Raw genomic sequence first — 15,547 nt, 5'->3', positions numbered from 1 at the left:
CTAATGTATATTTGGGACGGCTTTTTTGATTACAACAATAACGGTACCAATATGAGCATATCGTCGATTACTAGCCCCTATGATTTGAATACACATCAATTCTCGCATGAAAAAAGAAACAAACAGTTATGAAAAAAGAAACAAATGAGTTATCGGACAAAATCTAAATACCATAAAGCCAAGTCCCAATCCATAAAAAGAATGAGATTTATCATTATACTTACTATACAATTAATGTAGAAACTTATGACGCTGCATGAGAAGAATGAAACGATGAACTATCCTAAAAAAACAATGGGTAATATCCCAAAACATATGAACAAATATATACAAACACAAAACGTACCAATACTAAAACTTCTGATTATTCTTCACAAAGAATAAGTCAATTGGAATGTGTTTGACCTCTTTCTTTGGAGTTGACTTTTGCCTTTTCTGCTTCCTTTGACTTGTCAGTTGGTTCTTGTCAGGAGTCCTGTTAGATTTAGACTTGTAAGAAACCAGGCAAATTTCAAGAATTACGATTATAAAAACACATCTAGGATAACGTTCTTGATCAGCCAAATGCACAATAGTTCGTAAAGTTTTTAGAAATACATCCATCAAGCATCCTTGACATTCAGTGTAACAACCCCAGCCTACTGCTAGCAGACATTGTCCGATTTGATCCATTACGTATCGTCGTCATCCTCACGATTTTAAAACGCATATGTTAGGGAGAGGTTTCCACACCCTTATAAGGAATGTTATGTTTCTCTCTCTCTAACTGATGTGGCCCACATCAGCCCGACCATAATCTATGCACCAATAGTCTTCTCGTTCAAGATGTTCGTTTAAAATTTTCCCTATTTTGCTTTTCAACAGTAGTTAAAACATAAATTCAACTAAATCCGAGAGTGCAAAATAAGATTACCTTCGGATTGGCGTAAGGGTTCTTGAACGAATGCCAGATTCCTCTTCCTGGAGTTTTTCCGCAATGTGAAAATCCATGTGCTCTTGTCTTTCATCAATGAAACTCTCTGGTACTTCGGCACCACAGATTGCACATTTGTAGTCATCGATCCACAAATTCTGTCCATTATTATCTGGTGATCTTGCCTCGACGTGAGTTCTGGCTTCAACATTATTATTATGAATGCCTTCGATGTTTCTAGGGGAAGAAGCACACGCTGTGCCCGATGCTCGAGGGACAAAGCCATTAACATTGTCCACCTACATGTAGTTTTAATGCATTAGAAGCCATTTGTATGATGACGTAGAACTATAAGTCTACCCAATCGATTAAAGTTTTGCTACCTTTAATAATCCATAATCCAGTCTTTAGTCTTGGAAATATACCTGATCAGTACTGACGTTGCTCGAAAGATTCTTAAATTTCTCCGACTTCTCAGCGTCATTGCTGGACGTACAGTTTCGGTCATCCATATTCGAGGGATTATTGCCAACTCTTGGATGACTACTATCTTGATGGTGTGTTTCAGTGCCATTGATAAATACATCAATTTCAGATTCATCCATGAAGCTATGAACATTAGGATCAGGACTTAAGGTGCAACAATCACCCATATTCTTTCTAGTAGCATCTCCTGATGTAATAAATCGAGTAATAGGTGTTTGAGCCGGATCAGACCCAGCAATGGCTCCATCTTCATTGAAGTGAGATATCCGCAACCCTAGAGATGTAAAAATCCTCTTTACAATCTAAATTATGTATGTTGCAACATCAAAGGATTTCAATGTTTAACTTCATCATATGTGAGACATATGGTGGATCACTTTTGAGCATATTAGTACATAAAAAAACGAAACACATGAGATCAACACCAGTGAAAAATGAACTCTAAAGCTCCGTTTGATAATAATTTAATTTTTTGTTTTCAATATTTAAGATTATTTTCTAATAATTTTGCAAAACATGCTTGAATTCTTAGTTTTTTTCTTTTTTTTTTTTTTTTTTTTTTTTTTTTTTTTTTTTTTTTTAATGAACTTAGATTTAACCTTTTCAATAAGTAGAAAACAGACGGAGAGACGCATGCATGGAAGAAGTGGTTATAAGCTTAATTTCCAGGAAAAAAGAAAAGAAAAAGAAAACAAATTGATTATTAAACATGCCTGAATTATTTCATTGCCACTTTTTTTCGGAAAAAAAAGACAGTAAAATCAAGAACCAACCGATTAGTCTCAAAGAAATGGGCAGTTCAGCCTTTAGCAGCTTTGATGCATGTTGCAAGATGTCACTGCTAGAACAAATGTATTGTTGCAAAGTTACAGCTCTGGTTCTAACCTGTAGATTTTAAAACAAGTTGAGTTCGAGCAGTAAAATCAAATCAACAACTGCAAGAAAAAAGAGCAGAGTTAATAGTCACACATCTTAATATGTGGTTATTCAAATCTTAACATATTACAAATGTGAATTTTCTTCTAGATTAATCCAATCTAAGCAGATTAAACAGGATTCACGACAAATAATATACCTCAAAGGATGCAGTTTTTAGTTTAAGCGTCAGTGTTCGCCCGCTCAGACCTTCTTTTTCCATGTCCATAGACAGCATCTCTGCAAGGTCAGCTGCAATTTATACAAAGTTTACAAGGTTAATGATAAAGAAAATCTTAACATTCAAGGTATTCGTTACCACAATAACTTTACTCAACATTCAAGGTATTCGTTACCACAATAATTTACAGAGTAAAGTTATCTTTGGACTGCTGATGGGATTCTTTCTAGTGATCAGGTCAAAGAATTCAACAATGGCGGATTCATTTTCCTGATCACCAAGCAATACTAGTCTCCGCAGCCAGTCTTCTAAATGATGACCAAAATATTAAAAACATCACCTATAACCTACCATCATAATGTTTTCTCAAATTATGTTAATAATTCGACAAGAGTATCCGATGAAATTAGAGATGTTATAGTTCTTACCAGCTGAAACACCAAATTTTGCAAATATAACAAGAAAAAGTGAGAGATAAAATACATCAAACCATACAACGGACAAAGTGCAAGCATGAGGGAGGTATAAACTCTGAAGATAACTGAGGGAAAAGTTGGAACTTGAGTTTAGAGTACAATTTCAATAGAAAGCCAAACCAGCAGTCTAGCATTTCTCGCATCATGCATGGTGAAATTCCAAATAATGATAGTATTTTTCAATAAAAGAGAGAGGGAGAGAGAGAAGGGGAATAATTACCAAGTTTCTGGAAAATTAATTTTTCTTCAGCAGTGGCTGCAAAAGTTCTTTCGTTACTGATGCTCTTACGCAATCTCACCTGTGGAGTATCGGTGCTCCCGAGGCCAAGCCCAACCGACAAGAAAAAATCTGCAAGCATGGGTAAGACCTAAAAAGATTGTATAAAGTGATGCAACAATCAATAATTGATTGTCAAAATCATACTTTCGTAAGAAAATAGGTTACAACTTTTCTTTCAATAATGAGTTATATCGTAATCTAAAAAGTGATACGACAATCAATAAGGGCAGGGCAGCACAAAATGAAGAAAAAGTAAAAAGAAAAAGTAAATTATAAAACAAGCAGAAAAAACAAGAAGATGTTCGATTAGGTGACTAAGAGTATTGGGAAATACAAAAAGTAGAATGGAAGAGTATTGGGAAATACAAGTATCCTGATATTCGCCTATTTGTAATTAGACACAAAATCCAAAATGTATAACTACATTTAGAGCAGCAAAATAAGTATGAACTCATACAAACATCACTTGGAGCAGCAAACTGATCCATCACTTGACTTTTCTCGATGATACAGAATAAAATCCCACATTGTTCAAAATGGAAAAGTTTAAGAATTGATGAGCTCTTCCTATCAAAAAGAGAGTATGAACTCATACAAACATCACTTGACTTTTTCCCATATCAAATATCACTAGCATGAGGCAATTCTTTATGGGAGCAGCTGAAGTACGCATATGCAAAATTGGGCCTCCACAAATGCATGAAAAAAAAAAAAGATGTACAAACACTAAAAATAATTATTAAAAAAAAAGTAGTTCAAACAAAAAAGAGCGAAAAGAATGAAAGAAAAAATAAGAAGCACAAATTGTTCCTCATATAATAAACAAAAAGTAGATACATACTCGAGCAAAAGAGAAATATATACAAATCAACAAATTAACATACAAGATTTTAAAAAAAAAACTATATTGATGAGAAAAAAGACAACTAGAAGAGTCTTCCAGTCATCAAGATAAATGAATCTTAAATGAGAATATGGAACATCCAACACATCCATGAGTTCATTATATAATTTCTGTGGGATATCGCAGCGCACTGACCTGCTGAGGATATAGAAAACAACGCACAGAGGTGACCACCCTTCTGTAGCATCTCCTCACATGTATTAATCCCCAAAGCGTCCTTTAAGATATGTTCAGTGACCTTTCCGATGCCACCAATCTGAAATAATAACTTCGCCGATTCATTTCATTCATGAAATAGGACTATAGGAAGAGAACTCTTATTCATCTATATTACTTCATATTTTAATAACATCTAGAATAACGTTGTGAATTCTGTTTCAACGTAAAAGTAATGACCACATACCTTTCTTATGGGTAGTGATGATACGAATGTTACAATAGCTCTTCGGTCATTTGGCAAAATGAACTGTCCATTTGGTTTGTTAATATCAGAGCAGACCTGAATAACAAGTATGGTGCGTCAATTCAATTCTTCTGTGCAATATTTCTCATTTATTTTCAATCCACAAGGACTACAGAAACGAAAATGGATAGTAGATTCTATTCTTGTTATTCCATAAATGGTAGGACAAATATGTTGCCAAGCAATTTCACAGTTACCAAAAACAATAATAAATTTGTACTTTTTCCAACAAGAAACGCATATGCTCAATAGATCTTGTGAAAAGATAGAAAACCTTGGCAAGTAGCCGGTTGGCAGCAACCCCAGCACTACACGTAAGACCAGTTTCTTCATAAATACTGGTTCTGAGATCCATAGCAATCTAAAAAAACATAAGCAAAATAGGAAGAGAAAAGTTTTAGTATTAGATGACCAAAAAGACAACCAAAAGGATAATCTGCTGCATGTGATACTATTCACTTCCTATCTGAAAAATATACAATCTCAATGTAAAGAACTTTACTAACTACATAAGCACATATTTTTGTAGAAAAAAAAATCATATTCAGTTTTCCATATTTTCAGGAAACTCTAAACCCTTCTCCTCATTCTCTCCTCCCACACCCTAAAACCCTAACCCTCTTTGTCAATTGTTGTCTCTTGCCGCCACCGCCGCAAATCATCATCCCTTCGCCAGTCCATTTGTCAATCATTTCCGTTGCTGTTTGCCAGTCCTTTTTTTCACTTATCTTTTCTCTTTCCTTGTTCAGCAGCTCTTGGGCCCGCAACCGTACCCCTCCCTCACCCTAAAACTCTAACCCTCCCAGTCAGCCACCGTTGCTTGTCAATGCCTGTCGTCATCCCTTCGTCGATCGCTTGTTGTCATTCGTTGATCAACTCTGTTGTGATCCAGATTGCATTGAAGAAAATGTTTCTAGCATTTTGGCTCCATTTGTCAAGAAATTTGTTTTTCAGATTTGTAGGCACCAAGATTTTACTATATTAGATTCTAATGTTGTTCACACTAAAGGTTTCATTCTTCAAAGGAACCCACGAGTTTTACTTCTCTCACATTATGTTGATGATTGTGATGATGCATTTGAAGTTAGTTTGAGTAATGTGAAATCTACTTTGAAACTTATGAAAACTACTATTGACAATATTGGTGCAAAGGATTCCATTGGAGATGATTTAGTATCATTATTTCAAGAAAGTGACAGTGATTCCTCATTCTCTTCCTTCATCGATGTCTAGCAAATTTGCTTCTCTTATTGAAGCTTGTGGTCTCAAGATGTGTGAAATTCATACATTTAATTCTCAAAGCAATTGTTTTAAAAGTGATTGCTCCATTGCTTTTCGGTTTGGGTTCAGTGGTTCATGCTTGGTACTTTGGACTCAATTTTTCTTTTTCTCCTTGGTAGCCGTTCTTTTTTGTTAGGTCTCAAATCTTTGAGTCTTTCCTGTTTTTTTGTTCAAGACTTTTGGTTCTCAAACTTGGTATGTGGTTCTGTTTTCGAAGTACGATCTTTTGTGTTGAGTTTGGTCCTTTAGGTTCTCTCTTACTTAGTTTCTTTTTGTTCAATTTGCTTGGTGTTTCTTGTTGCAGAAGTTATTTTTTATATCTTGATTTTCTTTTTCTTCTTTGTAGTGGTTCTTTTTGTGTTCTAATTTTCACTCCCTTGTAGAGTTCGCATCTTTGAGTATTAGTCTCTTTTCATTTATTTGTCTCTCGTTCAAAAACTACATAAGAACATTCTCTAATGCTGATTCTGAATTCTCTAGAAGATATAAAATTTTGAAGAAAAAAAACAAGAAAAGAAAAAGAGAAGGAACCAAAATAGGATGACTAAAGGCTGTCTACAAGATAAACCCTAAATACTTAAACACCAAAGTTCTAAAAGATATAGTGAAAAGGTAATAAAATGTGATTACTTGTTCACTAGTAAGGCCTCTATCTTTGCAGACTTCAGTTATATCGAGGTATGCTTCATCCAGACTAGCAGCCAAGAAGTTGGGATCATACCTACGGAATACTAACAAGACAAACAAGTGAATACTAAAGGATAAGCACTTAACATACAAAATGCATTTAGAGTTACTTGAAGCAAAATTCTTACCTTTTCTAGCTAAATCACTGTAATAATTATACTTCTTGAAATCTGTGGGAACAAAAATTAACTCTGGACACAATCTACGTGCAATAAAACCAGGCATAGCAGCACGAACACCATATTTTCGAGCCTAATCCAGAATAACAAGTTACAACAATAGGGTTACCAGTCCAGTAACTTGAAAATACAACAATTCATGTCATATATAGAGACAAGAAAACCTCATAGTTAGCAGTGGAAATCATCGACATGCTACCAACAGCCATTGGCTTGCCCTCTAATAAAGGATTGCTTAAAGTTTCAACAGCGGCATAGAAAGCATCCATATCTACATGCAACCATATCCTTGACAGGTCACGTGTACTTTCCAGCTCCAAAATTCTTTTATCTGCAACCTGCTCATATGAGAACTACACTCTTGACTAAACTGATATGTTAAGCTAAAACTGAAGATCATACCATATATGTACTCATTAGCCTGAATTATCAGTCCCCTAAATAGCAGTGGAGAAACAGAGTCAAATCATTTTTCCGAAGGATTTGATAATGGGACCCTACTCAGTTGTCTAGCTTGGTTCAGAACTCTAAATCGTGATTGCACATGACTGTGGCTAGGAATACAGACACACAAAGAAATTTTAAATATTTCACGATAGAAGGTATGCATCAGAATCAACATTCACCGAAAAGTCCAAACTGTTGACCACAAAATTTTGTCGATCAGAATTGCATGAAATGACATCTGCCTGATTTAATTCAAGTGTAATAGGCAACAGACGTTTATTGAGCACACAGACATATTCCCATGTCTGCACCAAACTTCTAACTAGGAGCCATAACATTAGCGTGAAAACACGATAGTCTGGCTGAAATATCATCTCAGAGGCCAGGAAATTTATTTCGAGGTAAACAATGACTTATCATTGCATATCCAATTATATATTTTCTTTAAAAAAAGGAAAAGGGTAAGGGAGAAAACAATGATTAGATTTCTATCCTTTCCCGGGTAATTGAACGAACCTCGCTATAGAGTTCAAGTTACAAACTCAATCTCCTCACAAATGGGAGTCGGTTGCAGAATGTGAAAATAAGATGCTTCTAATTCCAGGTCTGGCATTTGTTCACTTAGGAAACTAAAGTTATCAGTACTGAGCCCCAAATATGCAACTTTTCACTGGGCAAAAACCCCACATGTAATCAAGTGATAAATAAATGAAGATGCAGCAGGACATAATTTTTATAGAATATACCTTTTGATACTGAGAAAGATCCGTTGCAGTAAGCTGCATACATCTAGCTCGCATCTTCTCAATCTTTTCTCTGATGATGACCTCTTTCCGCTCCTCATTTTCAAAATATTTCGACCCTTTACTCATTTCATAGACAATTCTTTGTACTTTCTCCTTGTCAACACCTTCCATACCTTACAAGCAGACAAAAAAAAAAGGGAAGGATTAAGATTACTTGATATCATAATATATTTGTTACAATTCATTACTTTATTGAGTTAAATATCAACAGTTATTGAATGTTATATCTGAAATGAACAAATCGGTTCCTATTTTCCAATTGTACTATTGAAATCTCTAATTAGCAACCGTATCTCGAAAAATAAACTCGTAAATTATTTCTTCATGTTTGTTCAAACAAATAAAATATATACTGAAATCTATCTATTCGGATCAGGGTCAAGATCATGGATACAAATTAAGCTATTCAAACCACTGATTCAATTGCATTATACACACATACAAGATCAGAAGAGCTCATCAATTACTTGAAATTTTCCTCTAAATAAATTAGCCCTCCAAATCTACAGCTATAAACAAAACTTTCAAAAAAGAGCCCTAGATTAGCAATAACTCGTGAGTAGTAAAGAGATGAGAATTACCGGCTTTTGCATTGGTGTAGACAGTGTTGTAAGACTGCCACGGACGATCGCCATCGCCGTCAATCTGCTTCTTTCCCATTTTTTCCACCGGCTCCAAAGCTTCCAGCCCAAATTAATGGAAATTTTTTTAAGAAATTGCAACGCGTGTATTTATACCAGACTGGGCGCCAAAAAAATTGGAGCCTGTCTAAAATAATAATTTATTATTAGTTTAATTTCAATAATATACTCACAATTTAACCCTATTTCACCTTATTTCTTTATTAATACATTAAATAGAATTTTAAAAATAATTTTAAACTTTAAAATATTTCAATAATAAATTAATTAATATTTTTTTAAATATACTATTCACGTAACATTATTTTTTAAGTTTTTTTTAAAAAGTAGTATTTTTAAAGTTTTTAAAAAACCTAAAATATTTTTGAAACAGTTTAAATATACTCTAAATACAGTGTCAATAGAATCCATTAACAAAGTGTGACCTTCGAAACCGTGTAGTTAAAGTGAGTAACTATCGAATCAATTGTGTATTTTGTTTGAGGGCTCCAAATAAATGAGACTCTTCGAGAGCTCGAAGGATACTTCAAAGAGGTTGTACTTTGTTCGATGAGAGGATTCTCGAGGATTATCTCAAGTTATCGGGAAGACTCTTCGAGAACAATAAGGCCTCAAAAGAGGTTGTACTTGATGTTTGAGATTACCTCACATTATCTAAAAAAGAAAATTGGTTTATAAATAAAAATATAAAAAATAAAAAAAACGGTATATATTTAAGGATCATAATTAGTAATATTTGATCAGAAATTAAATATTTCTGGTAAATATTTTTAATTGATATTATTAGAGAGCCATTAAAATTTTAAATAAAGTATAAAATAAGATTATAGAATTTGAAAGCAAAATAAATTATTTTGTCAGTAATATATATATTTATTTGTTGTGGAAAATAAAATTACAAAAAAGAAAATGATTGCTGATTATATATTAAAGATTTATTATTAATTCAATATTAAAGATTTATTATTAATTCAATATTAAAGATTTATTTCTAATTAAATATTAAATATTGAATTAATTTTTTTAGAAGGAGTGTAATGCTCTTTAGGGGATAGATTTAGTTGAGACCCGAACCGACCGTTCTATTATTTATTATTATTAATATGAATTAAGTTTTTTTAACACTAAGATGGTAAGTATAAGACAGACAATATTATAAATAATTTAAGGTAAAATAATAAAATCATAATTTAGTGTTCAGATATTATTGTATTTTAGTATACAAATTTGGAAGAAAAATAATTCTATACTATAAAATTCAAATCTATTAATTTGCATAATTATTTTACTTCTTTTTAATTCAAAAACAAGATTTTATTCCCTTCAAACTTAAAAATATATAATTATAATTATTCTCCCTCTCACATTAATAATTATTTTTAATTAAATATTTTATTTCATTAATTTTAAAAATATATATTTATTTTATATTTGTTATTAAAAAAATCCCAAACGATAAAAATATTTGATATAATTTCGAAAATATAAGGGTAAAATGACTAAAATCAAATTAAAATTACTAACTCTAACACACAACTTTTTACGGTACAAAATAATCAAAATTCAACTGGAGTAAACGATTAATTAATAAAATATTATTTATCTTTGTTACATGAACACACGACTCTTCGTGATATTGTCCATTTTGAGTCTAAGCTCTTTAGTTTGGTTTCCCAAAAACTTCGTCCGATTAGTATTATTTGATTATAAACTCATAATCATTCCCTTAGCCGAGCTGACTTTCATCATCCAACTATCTCTATCGAATTTATTAATATTTTGAATACTCTAACATAAACATAGCTAAGTTAATTGTCGAAATTTTCTACCCAAACTCGGTTAAAAAAAATTACCACAGTTAATTTTCTACAGTAGAATTAGAATGAAAAGAAAATGATTTATTTATAGATAGAAACAAGGCTATATACGTTTTTTCCATATCTATCTGTCCCCCATGCAAAAACTTCCTTTTTTCTATTTATTTATTATTATTATTTTATTTATTATTATTTTTTTTTATATTTTTAATTTCCTTATATATAAATTATGCTTAATTAGTAAATAATTACCCTTATTTATTCATCATAATTCTTGTTTCTGCAATCCTCCTGTATTCAGTCTTCTTCTGGGCTATTTTGTTCTTAAGGAAGAAGATGGGCATGGCGGTGACTCTGATTGTCTCTGTTCTTCTTGCTTCAGGTTTTTCCCATTTATTTAATTTTTTTTTTTAAAGTTTATATAGTTTAATATATTGTTTGAATTAAAGAAAAGAAAAATCGTCGTGTTGTTCATTGTTTGGTTGGTTACGAAAAAAAATATATATATATATATATATATATATATTTTTTTTTTTTTTTCTGCAGGTTTCGGGATAGATGCATTGTCGTATGACTACACAACTCATGTCGAGGTAGGGACTTAAACGTTAATATGTCAAATACCTTATCATTAAATTGTTCTTAGATCTCATATTGTTTGGTGAGGGAAACGAAACATTCTAGATGTGTTTTGAAATCGTGGGACTGATATGTAATGGGTCAAAGCAGACGATATCTATTAGTGGTGGGTTTTGGCTATTACAAATGGTATTAGAGCTAGACACCGAGCGGTGTGCTAGTGAGGATGCTTGCTCACAAGAGGGTGGATTGTGAGATTCCACGTTGAGTGAACAGGGGAACAAAGCATTCATTGTAAGGGTGTGGAAAATTTTCCCTAATGGATGCATTTTAAAACTGAGTCTGATGGGTAAGTAACAGGCGAAAGTGGATATATCTGCTAGTAGATTTGAGATGATACAAATGGTATCGTCAATGAGGACGCTGATCCCCAAGGAGGATGGATTGCGAGGTCCCACATCGAATGAACAGGGGAACGAAGTCTCCCTAGTAACTATGAGTCTGGCAGCTATAAATAACTGGTAAAACTGGATATATCTGCTAGTGGTAGATTTTGGATGTTACAAATGGTATCAGAGTCATGCCCAGTGTCTTAACGCTAACTCCCAAGGAGGGTGGATTGTGAGATCCCACATTGAGTGAATAGGGGGAACAAAAGCATCCCTTGTAAGAGCGTAGAAACCTCTCCTTAGTAACTATGAGTCTGACAACTGTAAGTAACGGGCCAAAGTGGATATATCTGTTAGGGGTAGATTTGAGATGTTACAAATGGTATCAGAGCCAGACACTGGACTTTGTGCCAACGAAGACGCTGACTGCCAAGGAGGGTGGATTGTGAGATCCCAGGTGAAGAGAGGAACAAAACATTTTTTTATAAGGGTGTGGAAACCTCTGCCCCGTTCTAAAACAGTAAATATGTAACGGGTCAAAGCAGAATCTGATAAAAAGTTAAACAAAAATTGAGACGTAGAACGTCGTGACACTAATCTAGAACGAAAATGGAGACCCGAGCAGTGTCAGGTCTATTTCTGGTCTCGATTTCGATCCAAAATTGTTAAGGATAGGGTGTGTTTGGGCAGTGTTTGTCAAAGCCAGAAGAGGCTCAATACAAGGGAGGGATAGTGGAGAACGCAGAGTTGAATGATGGGTTGAAAGGATGGTTACCATTTGGGAGTGCAAAAATAGAGCATAGAGAAGAAGCAAATGGCAACAAATTCATAGTGGCACGTGCGAGGAACCATCCATTTGATGCCTTCTCACAGACTCTTCACTTGCGTACAAACCTCATCTACACCTTTTCTGGTATTCTTCTCTCTTTTCTTTTTCTTGCAATATTACATTTTTAGCCCTTAAATTTTGATTTTTGATTTTTTATCTTCATTTTTTTTACCAAATATTCACTTTTAGTCCTTGATTTTTATTAAATTACATTTTTAGCCCTTAAATTTTAAATTTTGAATTTTTATCCTTAAAAATCTTTAAATTTTGATTTTTTATCCTTAAGTTTTTACCTTGGCATTGATTTTTATTAAAAATTAGACTTTTAGCCCTTAAATTTTAAATTTTGTTTTTTTTACCAAATATTCACCTTTTAGTCCTTGGGTTGATTTTTATTAAAATTAAAATTTTAGCCCTTAAATTTTGAATTTTGATTTTTTATCCTTTATTTTTTACCAAATATTTCTAGTCCTTGGGCGTTGATTTTTATTAAAATTAAATTTGTTAGCCCGAATTTTGATTTTTTATCCTTTATTTTTTACCAAATATTTCTAGTCCTTGGGCGTTGATTTTTATTAAAATTAAATTTGTTAGCCCGAATTTTGATTTTTTATCCTTTATTTTTTACCAAATATTTCTAGTCCTTGGGCGTTGATTTTTATTAAAATTAAATTTGTTAGCCCGAATTTTGATTTTTTATCCTTTATTTTTTACCAAATATTTCTAGTCCTTGGGCGTTGATTTTTATTAAAATTAAATTTGTTAGCCCGAATTTTGATTTTTTATCCTTTATTTTTTTTTACCAAATATTCACCTTTTAGTCCTTAGGCGTTGATTTTTATTAAAATTTAATTTTTTAGCCTTAAATTTTGATTTTTGATTTTTTATCCTTTATTTTTTACCAAATATTCACGTTAATTTTTATTAAAGGATTAAAAATTAAAAATTAAATCTCAGATAGTAAAATAGTTTTTACTTTTTTTTTTTGTTATTTTTAAATTTAATTAAAAGTGTTGAATTCATGAGTATTTTTAATTAATTAACATAAATTTATCAAATGTTTGAGGGCAAAAATGTAAAATTTTAAAAGGTAGGGGACCAAATAGAAATTTGATGATTTGCATCTTTTTTAATTAAATATTCACTTATAGTCTTTGACGTTTGATTTATATTAAAGAATTAAAAAAATAAATTAATGATACATTATTTTTGTCATTTTTAAATTAATTAAAGTGTTTGGATAATTATTTTTATAAATTAAAAACTTGAATGTTTGAGGGTAAAAGTGTAAAATATTGAGATGTAGGGACTAAATGGAAATTAAATTCAAAATTCAAGGGTACATATGTAAGTTTTGTTTTTATTCGGTTAAGTTTCCTGTTTTGCACTTCTGACCTCGATTTCCTATTAAATATTCATTTTTGCCCCTTAATTTATATTAAAGAATTAAAAAAATTAAATTAAATTAAATTAATGATAAGTAAAATAGTTTATTATTATTATTATTTAAATTAATTAAAAGTGTTTAATTGAGAATCCTTTTTATTAATTAACTTTAACTCAATTCCAAACCTAAAAGTGAGCACTAGAAATTAAATTCAATATTAATTTTAAAATTTAGAAAACAAATGAAACTAAAAAATAAATATATTTTCTTGGTTCTATTTTAATTTTTTGATTTAATTCTTATGTGATCAAAACCAAATTAGAAATAAACTTGGGGAGTAAAATTAAAAATTTTGAAATTAGTGGACTAAATTGTAATTTAATGGAATATTTATGTAATTTTGCAGCTTGGGTACAAGTGGACGAGGGAAAAGCTGACGTGGTAGCGATTATAAAAACAAGAACCGGTTATGTACACGTGGCAGTTACTACCGCCCAATCAAATTGCTGGTCCTTCCTCAAGGGCGGCCTCACTGTCAGCGAATCAGGTCCAGCTGAGCTCTACTTCCAGGTAGGACCGCTCTATTTTTCATTTTAATAATTCTCAACTTATTTCTATTTATTTTCTAAATAAAATTATTTATTTACGATAACAAAATTAAAAATTCAGAGATTATTAAACCTAAAATTTAATTTTTTATATAATAAATAAATTAGTATTAAAATTTGAGTAAATTATTAAATATTTTAAAAGTTTAGAGACTAAATAGATGCAAGCTCGAGGATTCCACTGGTAAGAATGTAATATTTGACTTGTTTACTAAAACTCGGCTTAGATTTTACCCTAAATTACCATACATTCTTGCTTTATTTGACTTACTCGTTCTTAAATTGTTTAAAATAATTAATTACTTAAATAAAATATTATGGTAATTAAAATTTTTAATTATGGATTTAAAACTATCTCAATTTTAATTTAATTTTGTTCAGAGCAACAATACTATGGTAGAAATTTGGGTCGATAGCGTCTCGCTGCAACCATTTACTCAAGAACAATGGAAAGCTCATCAAGACCAAGCCATTGAGAAGGTAACCCCTCCACATATATATATATATATATATATATAAATTATTTAAGTTTCTTTTTTAAAAAATATTTAACTTAATATTTAGTAAAAGTTTAGTCTCTAAAGATGTAATAATTAAATAATTAAATTAAATTCTTATGTTTTTGTAATTTTAATTTTTCAATAGAATTAAATTGTTTAATATTTGAGAGTAAAAGGTTAAAAATCTATTTAATATTTTCTAAAAAAAATTTGTTATCTAATTTTCAAAATTTAAGTAAATAGTTTAATGTTATTTTGGTTTTTAAAATTTAAATAAGAATTAAAATATTTATAAATTATGAGAAAGAAAACTTTTGAAAAATTAAAAATTAAAAATACTAATAAGTTTGTTGGTAATATTATCCATTTTTTTTATAAATATTTTAAAATTAAAAATTCAAATATTTAGTAAAGGATTATAATTATAATTCAAACATAATGTCTTTGTAATTTTATTTTTTTAATAAAAATCTAACTCTTAATTTTAGAAGAATTAAATGGTTTAATATTTGAGAGTAAAAGGTTAAAAGTCTTTTTAATAATTTTTTTTAATTTCAAAATTTAAGTAAAATTTTTAAAATTTTATTTTGGTTTTTAAAATTTAAATATTTATGAATTTTGAGAAGAGAACACAATTTTAAATTTGAAAAAATAAAACACAAAAAATAAATAAAAATTTAAAAAAAAAAATTCAAATATTTAGTAAATAATTATAATTATAAATGGGTGTAAATTATTATTAAAACACAAAAAAAAAAAAAAAAAAAAAAAAAAAAAAA

The 15,547-nt window shown here is 30.8% G+C and overlaps 2 protein-coding genes across 3 annotated transcripts in view; one reads left to right on the top strand and one right to left on the bottom strand.

Annotated features, from left to right (window-relative positions):
- Positions 1–152: 152 nt before the first annotated feature.
- On the bottom strand, positions 153–8,732 carry LOC111811256 (DNA polymerase kappa). 2 transcript variants are annotated; one of them, XM_023698019.1, is made up of 14 exons: positions 8,600–8,731; positions 7,959–8,131; positions 6,930–7,103; positions 6,715–6,838; positions 6,530–6,630; positions 4,893–4,979; positions 4,559–4,654; positions 4,291–4,411; positions 3,192–3,320; positions 2,475–2,566; positions 2,173–2,284; positions 1,339–1,673; positions 914–1,212; positions 153–475 (listed from the first exon to the last, which is right to left on the bottom strand). In XM_023698019.1, exons 1-14 carry the CDS (start codon positions 8,676–8,678, stop codon positions 352–354), a joined length of 2,046 nt encoding a protein of 681 aa, XP_023553787.1. In that variant the 5' UTR covers positions 8,679–8,731; the 3' UTR covers positions 153–351. The 2 variants fall into 2 exon arrangements, with proteins under 2 accessions (XP_023553787.1, XP_023553786.1); XM_023698018.1 differs by having other exon boundaries at positions 6,530–6,838; positions 8,600–8,732.
- Positions 8,733–10,780: 2,048 nt separating this feature from the next.
- LOC111811263 (anti-sigma-I factor RsgI6-like) overlaps positions 10,781–15,547 on the top strand; it is a 6,933-nt gene continuing 2,166 nt past the window's right edge. Inside the window, exons 1-5 of the mRNA XM_023698030.1 lie at positions 10,781–10,858; positions 11,023–11,069; positions 12,135–12,357; positions 14,067–14,230; positions 14,650–14,748. Of these exons, the coding sequence (XP_023553798.1) occupies positions 10,813–10,858; positions 11,023–11,069; positions 12,135–12,357; positions 14,067–14,230; positions 14,650–14,748 (579 nt within the window). The 5' untranslated portion in view covers positions 10,781–10,812. The remainder of the gene's footprint in view (positions 10,859–11,022; positions 11,070–12,134; positions 12,358–14,066; positions 14,231–14,649; positions 14,749–15,547) is intronic.

Source organism: Cucurbita pepo, chromosome LG15, assembly GCF_002806865.2.
Source record: "Cucurbita pepo subsp. pepo cultivar mu-cu-16 chromosome LG15, ASM280686v2, whole genome shotgun sequence".
NCBI classification, from domain to species: domain Eukaryota; kingdom Viridiplantae; phylum Streptophyta; class Magnoliopsida; order Cucurbitales; family Cucurbitaceae; genus Cucurbita; species Cucurbita pepo.
The sequence above is the reverse complement of the archived record's forward strand: the minus strand, read 5'-3'. Positions and strand labels throughout refer to the sequence as shown.

What these genes read in the sequence shown, in the direction of transcription:
- LOC111811256 (XM_023698018.1), bottom strand. Translation starts at nt 8,678, where the DNA reads ATGGGAAAGAAGCAGATTGACGGCGATGGCGATCGTCCGTGGCAGTCT. An exon ending in CCAACCGGCTACTTGCCAAG is followed by an intron (nt 4,655 to 4,892) that starts GTTTTCTATCTT and finishes CTTGTTATTCAG; the next exon opens with GTCTGCTCTGATATTAACAA. An exon ending in GCAACGTCAGTACTGATCAG is followed by an intron (nt 1,213 to 1,338) that starts GTATATTTCCAA and finishes AACTACATGTAG; the next exon opens with GTGGACAATGTTAATGGCTT.